The 12,778-nt window shown below is 27.5% G+C and overlaps 1 protein-coding gene across 1 annotated transcript; it reads right to left on the reverse strand.

Annotated features, from left to right (window-relative positions):
- Positions 1-10,627: 10,627 nt before the first annotated feature.
- Positions 10,628-12,479, reverse strand: LOC107877747 (auxin-responsive protein IAA20). The gene is made up of 4 exons (XM_016724452.2): positions 12,148-12,479; positions 11,565-11,839; positions 10,975-11,056; positions 10,628-10,873 (listed from the first exon to the last, which is right to left on the reverse strand). The coding sequence occupies exons 1-4, from the start codon at positions 12,381-12,383 to the stop codon at positions 10,819-10,821; spliced, it is 648 nt and encodes a 215-aa protein (XP_016579938.2). The 5' UTR covers positions 12,384-12,479; the 3' UTR covers positions 10,628-10,818.
- Between the last annotated feature and the right edge of the window lie 299 nt (positions 12,480-12,778).

Here is a 12,778-nt window from a genome sequence, read left to right on the forward strand (position 1 = left end):
TAGAAAGTAACATGATGCATTATTTGTGGTAAATCAGGAAGAGATATGTTCGGAAAGAAAAATAAAATTTGTTGTAGTTCATGTGGGTTTAAAGGTCACAATAGGAGTTCATGTAGGAAATACAATAAATGATAAGTTTGATAATGATTTTAGTCAAAAAACAATTGCTGAATTTTTTCATTGAGAATTATGTCATTCTAAATTTTGAACTTGTTAATTTGTTATAGTTCAAATGTTGCAATTATTTTACAGAGTTTGATTAATTTAATTTAATGTCATAGTATTCGAATAAAAGATTTTTTTTTGTTGGAATTTGTTTTGCAGTTTTATGTATACCAATTAGTTGTTGTATATAGTACGTATTTGATATTTAATTTTATTTTTACTATTTTTTTTGTGCTCTGGAGATTGACATGGGAAGCATGCTTGTTCTTGTTAAACACTTTTGTAGATGGACATATGAATAACATTATGAAGATTACATATGTTTTCAGCTATATGTATTTCTAATATATATATATGCAGCATGTTAATGTGTTCACTAGCAGTTTCATATGTTTCCAGCTGTATGTATTTATAATATATATATATGCAGTATTTATGTGTAAAAATCATGTATTCTTATATGTATTTTTTCAATATGCAGGACATATATTTTCTTTGACATATGGTGTACTTGATTCTGAAAATGAGGCATCTTGGACTTAGTTCTTTAAGAATTTGAAGAAAGCATACGGTGAAAGAAAACATATGTGTGTAGTTTTTGACTGTAATGCAAGCATCATAAAAGTTGTTGGTGGTGTGTAGAGTGATATACCACATTATACATGTATGTGGCGTCTATGAAAAAATGTACAATAATATTGTTATAGTTTAAATGTTGCAGTTATAGTCTAAATGTTGATCTGTTCATGATGTAGCATTATGTCAAAAAATAATTACTTCATTTTTCACTGATAATTATATGATTCTAAATTTTGATAAATGTTTGATGTTATTGAACTTGTTATAGTTAACATCATTGATTTATATCTAAAAAACTGGAAGCCACACTTAGTAAATTTTTAATCTGAAATAATACATATGAGAATCTATTAAGTACCTATGTCCATCTATAAAAATTAAGAATAAGTTAACATAACTTTATGTAATAAATAAAAAAAATAAAAAATACATATAAAGACATATCAATTACGTAATCAAAACTTTAAATACATATATTTAAAAAAAAAATGTATGCATTAATCATACATAAATATGTATTATTCATAGATATATATGCATAATTGAAAAAAATCTATGGATAACTCATAAATACATATGCATATCTGCTTAAATACATATGTATTAAACTGGACAAATACATATACCTATGCATAGCCAAAAAATATATATTTAGACAAATGTGTGTGTGTGTGTATATATATATATATATATATATATATCCATAGCAGAAAAATATATATTTAGACTTATAAAAAACATATGCAATATTCATATATACATATGCATTATGCATAAATACATATGTGTTAATAATATATACATATGCATATCTGGAAAAAAAAAAACACATGCATTACTTAAAATACTTATGCATTACTCAAAATACATATGCATAAAATGAAAAATACAAATGCATATATAAAAAATACATATAGTAACTGGAATATGCATATTAATTACTCAAAAATATATTCAAAACCAGAAACCACATATTCATACCGACATATGCATAACAGTAACATAAACTAACCACGAAAAATTCTATTTTATAGTTTAAACATCAAAAATCTAAATATCACATCAAATAAATATTAAAATATCGATTTTAAATATTAAAGTAACATATGAAACCTAAGAAATATTCAACTAAATGTTCATCCACCTAAAGTTAACTGTTGTCAAATACAACTAATTTAAAATAAACATCAAATATCATGCACTTCAGTATCTTTTGTTATCCTAATTTTCATAGGAGGCCTCATTGGTGCTTCATCATCACTTTGTGTCTTCTCTTCTTCTTTCCTCGAACCATAATGCCACAATATTGAAGCATATATCATGCAACGAAGATCTGAATCAAAGTCAACATTTGGAACACATTTATCAAAAGTAAGGCACTCAGCATATGTCATCATATACAAACCACATTCCCTATAATACAAATATATATCTATACTGTAACAAATACATCTTATATAATCCCTAAAATATAAATACATATCTTAAATTTAACAGATACATATCTTCACATTATAAAGACAAAAATACATATATGAACATTTTGTTAATAAAATATAAGATTACAAATAAAAAAGTACATATCTATACTGTAACAAATACAAATCTTACAATACCAAATACAAATACATATCTACACTGTAACAAATACAAATCTTATTAGTATCAAATACAAATAAAAATCTTATCATTACCAAATACAAATACATATTTATACTGTAAAAATTATATTTTATAGAAATCTCGTCAGAATATACCGATCCGCGCTACCACATAACCGAAAAATCCATAAAAATAATGGTCAAGCCCGTCCCTCACCAGATCTGCAAAATTAGCAAACCACTGACTAAAATTTAACCCTGTGATCTGTTCCGGCTAATACTCGCCGATAAAACACTATTAATGTCGTTGTCAGTCACTGTCACGATGAAATTCGTCGGATATACCCTCCCTCCGTTGAAAATTTATCGGAAACGTCGAAACCGGCGAGTCCAATCGAAGCCACCAACCCACCCATCACTGGAAACGACATTCCTTGGCTGGAAAAACACTAAAAATATCACAAAACATCAAAACAAAAAATGAAGAAGAAAGCAATACGAAAAAATAAAAAAATATAAATTATATGAAAAGATGGGACAGAACTACTACAATTCATCGGTGAAATACATCTAACTGAACATGAATTCGAGAGGGCAACCAGGAATCCAATTCACTCATGAGGTGAGGATTGTCCAAGATCATAAAAGGAGACTACGTCCTCCACCCCCATCCCCAAACAAAATAGGACAAAAATAAACCATAAAAGCTGTTGGACAATCTAAAAAACCATCTAAGAAAGAAATACAAAGAAGAACATCCAAAAGCACTTTCTCTGTGTAAGCAACTATTTCTGATAAGAAGAAAACTGAACTAAGTATTAACAATCAAAATGGCACAATTTTACCTGCTTGTCAGCCGAAACCATGCACTATCCTGAGTATAAAGACCGAAGACAAACCATAGGTTTTCAATACTGGATCTGTTGAGTTTCACGTTCAACACACAAGAATAAAAAAAATTGCAGAAGAATGTGGAAAAAGAATGCCAAAAATAAATTACAAAAAAAATTATATGAAAAAAATAATATGCATTAACTGTAAAATCAACTTACCTTAACAGATGGAGACAATGTTTATCAAGAATTGGAGAGAGAAAAATAAAATTTGAAAAAAAAATAGCCGAAAAAGATATTGGGAGGAATTAAAATTGATAAATTAGCGTGATAATAGGGTAATATAAAGGTAAAGTGGCATGAAAAGTGGGTAATGGTTAAAGTCACATGCTTCTGAATAAAAAAGCTAAAATATTGTTACTTTTGCTATTAGTTGTAATTTTAAAAAACTATTAGATTAATTGTAATTAATGTCTTAGATACGCTAGTTTGTGTAATTTTTCCTTTTTTAAAAGCACCTTGAAAATTTGTTGATAGAGCAAGGGTAGTCAAAAGTTCAAAATCACTCGTTTCAAAGGTTATTGAACGTAATTTCATACTTGTTAGAAGTAAAATGTAGAGGCTCGTTGGGCTGAAGAAAATGGGCTGAACTGCATCAATTGAGGAATTGGGCTTGTAGTGATTGGTAGACAGCCAGCCCATTTGTGTGATGATCCAATTGTAATCACCTTTTTTATGGTTTCACCTACCTTAAATAACTTAGTTTGGGAAATTATACTTCGAATTACGGACCCAAATAATACGGCTAAAATTCAGAAATAGCATATTTATCCCCTTAATTATGAATTTCATAGCAGCAGTTTCATAATTACATAATTTATAGCAAGTTGTATTTTGTATTTTTGCAAACTGTTACTACAAAAATACAAATACATATGATTTTTACTGCTCTTTTGATCGATATGTATTTTGTATTTTTGTAGACTGTTACTTCAAAAATATAAATACATACAAATACATGTGCTATAAAATGTAATTTGATAAAAGTATTGTTATTTTTTGTAATTTAATATTTAAATATGTTACTTTATGTATTTTTTCCTAACATATATACATAACCGCACACCAAAACAATAACCAACATTTTTTTTTGTATATTAATATACAATTTACATAAAATATTCATTTTGAATAGATAATAATAATTATTTGCTTTGGGAATATAATTATTAGAATATAATTATTATTTGCCGATTGTCGAATACGTAACTTACCAAAAAAAATAACTAAAAATTACACAAAGACACAACTTATGTTTTTAATATTACAAAAAATCCGACTCCCTTAACATATTATAAAAATCCCAATATATACACAGAATGTTATGTATATGTCGGCTATATTATGTACATTAACACAGAGAAAGTAAAATAATTAAAAAAGTGGGAGAGAGTATAATTACTTCCAAAAGGATTGGTATTTATGTTATTTATACAAATAATAAATCCCGTGATTACTAGTTTTCTTTTAAGAAAATAAGTAATTGCGTTCACATTATTATAACTTTAACCAAAACCAGCTACGTTCATAACAGATTACCAAGAGGTTAATCACCTAAAATTGTCCCAAGGAAAATGACACTGATAGTGTGTATGGTACCATCGAAAATGTTTTCCTATTTTCTCTTGTTTGGGTGCTATAAAAAGTTTGGAAAATATTTTCCACAGTAACTCATTTTCCTCAATTTGAGGGAAAATGACTTCCCTCATGGCCAAGGAAAGTCATTTTTCAGAAAATGACAAATGTGACTTATGACCCCACCCCACCCCTCTTCCCCACCCCAACAACACTCATATTCACATGACTCAAAAAATTCACATTTCTCAAAAATTTACATTACTCAAAAATATTTTTTACTGTACTTTGCTTCAATTTTTCACTGCTTGAAATAAAAAATAGTGAAGCCCGAATTTTTTTCATTTCCAATGTTCGTTGAATGTATTGTTATTTTCATATGCATAGAGGAAGACTTACCTATAGAGCTGTGCAAAAATCGAACCGACCTATAAACCAAACCGATAAAAATGTTATTGGTTTATTGTTATTGGGTTAACGATTTTTTAATGGTTTTATAAAAAAATTTATTAGGTTATTGGTTCGGTTCGATTTTTTCTTATTGGATTATTGGGTAAACCGATAACCCAATAAGAATATATATATATATATATATATATATACATATATATATGACTTATTAGATATTTCTCTTAATTTCTCTTTAGTCTCTACAAATTAACAAACTTATTATTTCAATTATACAAACTCTTAATTTCTCCTAACAATATTTAGTTCAAACTTGAAGATTCTTGTAAATTAAAACACATTATGTAGGATTTTTGTTTGCAACTAAGATTCGATCATTTTTCATGTTAGTTACTACTCTTTCTATTTTATGAGTATTTTCTTATCGGTTAAACTGAAAACCGAATCGTTAAGGGCTAAAAACCTATAAACCAAAAATCGATAAAAAATATTTTATTGGTTTGGTTATTGATTTAGCATATTTAAAAACCGAAAATCGATAAACAGAACCGATAATATGTAAAATCGAACCGAACCGACCGATGCACACCCCTACTTACCTGTGTTACTTTTGCTAATTGCATATTTCATTTTGTCGTCGATGTAACTTGTTTCACGAGGTTGAATAAGCTTGTCGTTCCGTTATATTTCTATTGATTGTAGTATCTTAAGATTATCCTGACAAAATATTAAAAAGTGTCTCCTATATTTGCTAATTAATAGTTGCTTAAATTTAGTGATTGTAATATTTTAGTATTCGATATTGAAATTATTTGTTATGCTTAAATTAGTTCTTACAAATTGTTGAGTTGCTAGAGGCACTGATATACTAGTTAACAGTTAGTAGTATTTTCTAAAAAAATATTTTTTCACTCACCAATCAAACACTAAAAAATATTTTTCTAAAAACCAGTCTCTACTCACCATCAAACACCATAAAATATTTTTCGAAAAATATTTTTCACTCACCAACCAAACATGAGAAAACAAGTAGAAAATCAATTTATTTTCCAGGAAAACATTTTCCATGGAAAATATTTTCCATCATACCAAACACGCCCTGAATATTGAACGTGTCGACTTTCATTGTTTAACCATTTGTTTTCTTTACTATTTGAAATTTACTGATTCAAATAATTTAAATTTATACCATGAAAGATTTGTTAAATGAAAAATAACTCTTTATTTAAATTTATACCATGAAAGATTTGTTAAATGAAAAATAACTCCTTACTGATCCAGTTAATTTTAATTGGGTCAAAATTATTTTCCCTCCCCAACGTTGTCTTAAAAATCAATCTCCCCCTCAACTATGAACAATAATCATACTCCCCCTTTATCCTAATTAACTTTTTAAAATTCCTATTTTAACCTTTATCATCAATTTTTTTATTCCTTTTTTAACTTCTTTAAAATCATCATATTTTCATTTTAAAAAAAATTCATATAACAAAATTTTCATAAAAACATAAATATTATTCATATAACAAAATTTTCATAAAAACATAAACATTATCTTCTAGAATAAAAAAGTAAGAAATATATAAGCTAATGATGACCTTTATGAAGTAAATTAGCATAATAAGAAAATTAGTTTTATTAATAATAATCAAAACTATAATATTTATTTTAACAAGTGAAAATAATAAGTACTACTAATTTAATAAACATATTTCAATGCAGAAAATACAAACAATAAATGAAAGAGATAAGCTTCTAGTACCACCCCGAACTATGGTCAAAGTTGTTACAACACACTCCAACTTCACAGGGGTCCTATTATCCCCTGAACTCAAATTTAGCGTATTTTTATCATTTTTTGTGCTAATGTGACACCTTTATTACATAAAATGGAGCCCATATCAAAGGTGTCATGTCATCTAAAATGATTGACAAAAGGTATCATGTTAGCTAAAAGGATTGACAAAATACGCTAAAATTTAGTTTAAGGGGTTATAGGACCCCCGTAAAGTTGACGTGTGTCGTAGCAAATTTGGTCATAGTTCGGGGATACTAGATATTTTTCTCAAATAAAAATAAGGTCAAATTTTAAAGATTATATTTATTTATATAAATTATAAAATATGTAATACTCTATTAATGACAATCACAACTTATTTACTGATATAAATAATAGATAATATCGTTTCTTATCACTTGATCCTCATGCTAAAAATAAATATTTTAGTTTATCTGCTCAATTTGTGAAACTAAGAGAATTGTATTATATTTTTTTTCTACCCTTTAGTGTTAAATAACTATATAAAGTAACAGTATAGACAAATTTAAAGTTTCAAATTTTCATTAATAAGGTCAATTTAGTAAAATATACCTCTTAAGTAAAATTGTCTTAAGGATTGTGTTATGTCAACAAAAAGTTAAATAATACGAAACAAATTTAGTAAGAGAGTGATAAAACACAAAAATATACGCACATGCATGTACATACATATGTATATATACACACTTAGGGGTGGGTTATTTGCAAACAAGTTATTCCGGGATTAGTTATTACAAAATAAGTTGTACTAACATGTATGTGTGATAACTTATCTCATCATTGTGGTATAAATGGTGCGACAAATAATTTTGAGACTATCTAATACATCTAATTAAACGTAGGATAAATAATCATGAACTTTATCTTTGAATTATTATAATTATACCTCACACCAAACGACTCTTTAATACATATAATACTAAAATAACGATCTTAAAAATAATATTGAATTTTGTGATAAATTTATAAAACGTATTAATTTGCGTATAAAGTTAATAAACTTAAATAAAATGCTATAAATATCTATGTTAAAAAAATATTCATTACATATAATATAAAAAGATATTACATAAATATAGAATTAAAATTATAAGGACAAAATGGACATTGCATAGGATAAAGGGGGAATATGATTATTGTTCAATGTTGAGGGGAAGATTTGATTTTTTAATCAAAGTTGGGGGTGAAAATGATTTTCACCCAACTTTAATTTATATCATGAAAGATTTGTTAAAGGGTGAAAATCATTTTCACCCCCTAACTTTGATTAAAAAATCAAACTCCCCCTCAACATTGAGCAACAATCATACTTCCCCCTTTATCTCATGCAATGTCCATTTTGTCCTTGTAATTTTAAATTTATATTTATGTAATATCTTTTTATATTATATGTAATGAATATTTTTTTAACATGGATATTTGTAGCATTTTATTTAAGTTTATTAACTTTATAAGTAAATTAATACTTTTTAAAAACTTATCACAAAATTCAATATTATTTTTTAAGTTCATTATTTTAGTATTATATGTATTAAAGAGTCGTTTGATGTGAGGTATAATTATAATAATTCAGAGATAAAGTTCATGGTTACTTATTCTGTGTTTAATTAGATGTATTAGGTAGTCTCAAAATTATTTATCGCACCATTTATACCACATTGATGAGATAAGTTATCATACATACATGTTAGTACAACTTATTTTGTAATAACTAATCCCGGAATAACTTGTTTCCAAACAACCCACCCCTAAGTGTGTGTATATACATATGTATGTACATGCATGTGCGTATATTTTCGTATTTTATCACTCTCTTACTAAATTTGTTTTATATTACTTAACTTTTTGTTGATATAACGCAATCCTTAAGAAAAATTTACTTAGAGGTATATTTTGCTAAATTAATCTTATTAATGATAATTTGAAACTTTAAATTTATCTATACTGTTACTTTATATAGTTATTTAACACTAAAGAGTAGAAAAAAAACATAGTACAATTCTCTTAGTTTCACAAATTGAGCATATAATTTAAAACATCTATTTTTAGTATGAGGATCAAGTGATAAGAAACGATATTATCTATTATTTATATCAGTAAATAAGTTGTGATTGTCATTAATAGAGTATTACATATTTTATAATTTATATAAATAAATATAATCTTTAAAATTTAACTTTATTTTTATTTGAGAAAAACATCTAGTTTCTCAATCCATGACCAAATTTGCTACGACACACGTCAACTTCACGGGGGTCCTATTACCTCTTAAACTAAATTTTAGCGTATTTTTGTCAATCTTCTTAGTTAACGTGATACCTTTTGTCAATCATTTTAGATGACGTGACACCTTTGATGTGGGCTCCATTTTATGTAATAAAGGTGTCACATTAACACAAAAAAATGATAAAAATACGCTAAATTTGAGTTCAAGGGATAATAGGACCCCTGTAAAGTTGGAGTGTGTTGTAACAACTTTGACCATAGTTCGGGATGGTATTAGAGGCTTATCTCTTTTAGTTATTGTTTGTATTTTCTGCATTGAAATATATTTATAAAATTAGTATTAATTATTATTTTCACTTGTAAAATAAATATTATAGTTTTGATTATTATTAATAAAACTAATTTTCTTATTATGCTAATTTACTTCATAAAATCATCATTAGCTTATATACTTAATTAGTATTTCTTACTTTTTTTCCTTAGAAGATAATATTTATGTTTTTATGAAAATTTTGTTATATGAATAATGTTTATGTTTTTATGAAAATTTTTTTATATAATTTTTTTTTAAATGAAAATATGATGATTTTAAAGAAGTTAAAAAAAAAATGATGATGATAAAGGGTAAAATAGAAATTTTAAAAAGTTAATTAGGATAAGGGGGCGGTATGATTATTATTCAAAATTGAAGGAAGAATTTGATTTTTAAGACAAAGTTAGAAAGAGAAAATGATTTTGACCCATTTGTTAAATAAAAAAGAACTCCCTCTCCCTACGATAACGTCGTATTATTTGTCACTCACAATTTAATAATGGACACTCACATATAGACTCTTCAAACATGTTACTCAAAATTTCAAGTACACACTTAGAAAAGATTGTAAGAAAATTTATGAGAATACCATCTTTTAATAAATTCTCTTCAAACAAGTTATTCATTATTATGGTTGAACATTGTCTGAACTCTCAATTGATGAATGCATCATGAAACGTTATAATTAAGTGGTAAAGATACTCAAGGTTTATATGTGTTGCTATATTTTATTCATTCATGTAATGTAACATATATATATATATATATATATATATATGTAAAAGATGTTCAATTAATCATGTTTCGTCCTTATTAGCTTTGTTACAAAGATTTCAACTACTGTGTATGCTTGTGATCTTCCCAAGATATGCTAAAAATTCAAACTCCTGCAAACATTCTTTGTTTGCGTCGAAAAATTCAGCATAGATTGATGATCTCATAAAATATAAGAGTAAGATTATATAGACTTCATCCTCTGCTGTTATTATTGTACTAAATGCATTAAGCAGATAATATGAATGCAAAAATTTCTTGAGGGGAAAATGTGTAGCTTTTAAAATCATATATATCAATTTTTTTTTTGGTTATAATTAAGAGTATGTCATAGGCTAGTTCTTCAGAATTTCTACACATAATAATCAAAAACTCTATTTGAGATTACATCTTTCTAGACATCAAAAGATAAAAATAAAATAGACATTAAAATAGTATAGAGGGGGATAATATATATTCCACTAATTAATAATCTTCATCTCTAATCAATTTTAGCCTCTGCACTGATCCAACAAAAGCCCTGCAAAAACCACAAATTCCCAAATTACGTACAATTCATAATTAAAATAATTAAATCTTGATATAACAAAAAGAAATGGTTAAAATTTTAGACATATATACCTCCATGGTACATCACCAGCAAGAAGCCAATCACCTTCTTTATCCTGATAAGTAAGTTTATAAACATCACCATTTTCTCTACCTGAAATAAAAAAGAACCAATTAATTTAGCAATTTTTGAACAAATAATCAGTTCAAATACTCACGATCAAGAAATACAACATACTATAATTTTTTTCAAATAGACCTCAAAAGGAGAAGAAAGACTAAAATACTAACAAACCTCTACTATATTATATGCATTCTTGATACAGTTCCCATTTTGAGAACGTTTAACGTCAAAGTAATTTAAGGATAAGTCGTCAATTTCTGGACTACATAGTATTAACTATGACAATAATAATATAGTGTGATCCTACAAATAAAGATCAAAACAGAATATGATATATGCATATCTTATCCCTATTCGTTTCTGATAGGATATATAATTTACTTTAAACTTTTGCTTCAACTGTATTATTTAATCTATACATCGAAATAAATAACATTCAAGTTTACCTAAATTATACACCAAAAGAAATCCAAATTTGGAAAATGAAATAACAGGAAAGAAAAAACAAGAAATTTTGCTAAGAGTTTATTATACTCACTTTTTCCAAACATGGAAATTAAGGTATCAGTAAGTGTCCCATAAGATTGAAAATTACTCAAGTCAATTTTCCTTGCAATTCCAATTCCTTCCATTTTCACTTTCACATACTTGTAACAATTTGATCCTCTGCCACCGCCGCCAACGCCACCATTCTTCACCGTGACGTAGTTCATTGCACCGGCATAGAGGCGGTGGCGGCTCTGGTGGCAGAGCTTCTTCCTTAATGCATTAACTGGTGGCCAGCCCACCATCCCATTTTCATCCCCATCTTTTCTGTTTCAATCAAATGCAAAACAATGTTAACATTTCTTGAAATATTCACAAACTAACACAACAAAAATATAATTACTAATAATCAGAGTTCAATTCAGGATTTATAGTTCACAACCTATAATACTTTATGGGTCTTTTGGTTTCACAATTAAGTTTGATATACGATATAAATTAAACGTGAAACAAATTAATACCATCGACCAAACATGATATTAATCTACTTACCAAACGAGCCATACGGGTTCAAAATTCATATTTTGACTAGAAGTCAAAGAAATGCAAGTAAATTTTTTAAAATTATATTATACCTTTGTGATTCATTGTGACCATCAGCATCATCTTTGTCCCAAACAAGCAAAGGCAGAGTCTGAAGAACTTGGACATTATTTTCATCTTGAACATCAAGAATTTCACTTGAGCTACCTTTCATGATATTGTTGTTCAAATTGAAATTCCCACACAACGATCCAATATTGAAGTCATCAAGATTATACCCTTTTGCTGAATTGCCACAAAGTGCTAGCCCCAATTGTAGCTCCATCATATTATCCGACTTCTTGAGACACTTAGCTTAGTCTTGACTCTTGAGGATCCTTGTTAAGAAATAAATAGTTGATACACACTTGCAAACATATATATAGGAGTTTTGTGTGTATTTGTATAATTACATGTAAGTTCACCCACTCACCCCCACACCCCACACCCCACACCCCACACCCCAAGGGGACATGGAGGGATGGGGGGGAAACTAGACAAAGAAGTGAAGAAGGGGCAAGAGTTTCTCAAGTATGTCTACATCATTGCTATACTTTTAGCCGACCCAAATGGAACACCTAGAATCCCTTTTTGGGCAGACAATAAGTCCTTTATTATTTAATGTGTTGCTAAATTGTACACGCACTTAGTGCGCGTGCATGCATTTTATTTTCCCCCTTGTAA

This window comes from Capsicum annuum, chromosome 7 (assembly GCF_002878395.1).
Source record: "Capsicum annuum cultivar UCD-10X-F1 chromosome 7, UCD10Xv1.1, whole genome shotgun sequence".
Taxonomy (NCBI): Eukaryota; Viridiplantae; Streptophyta; class Magnoliopsida; order Solanales; family Solanaceae; genus Capsicum; species Capsicum annuum.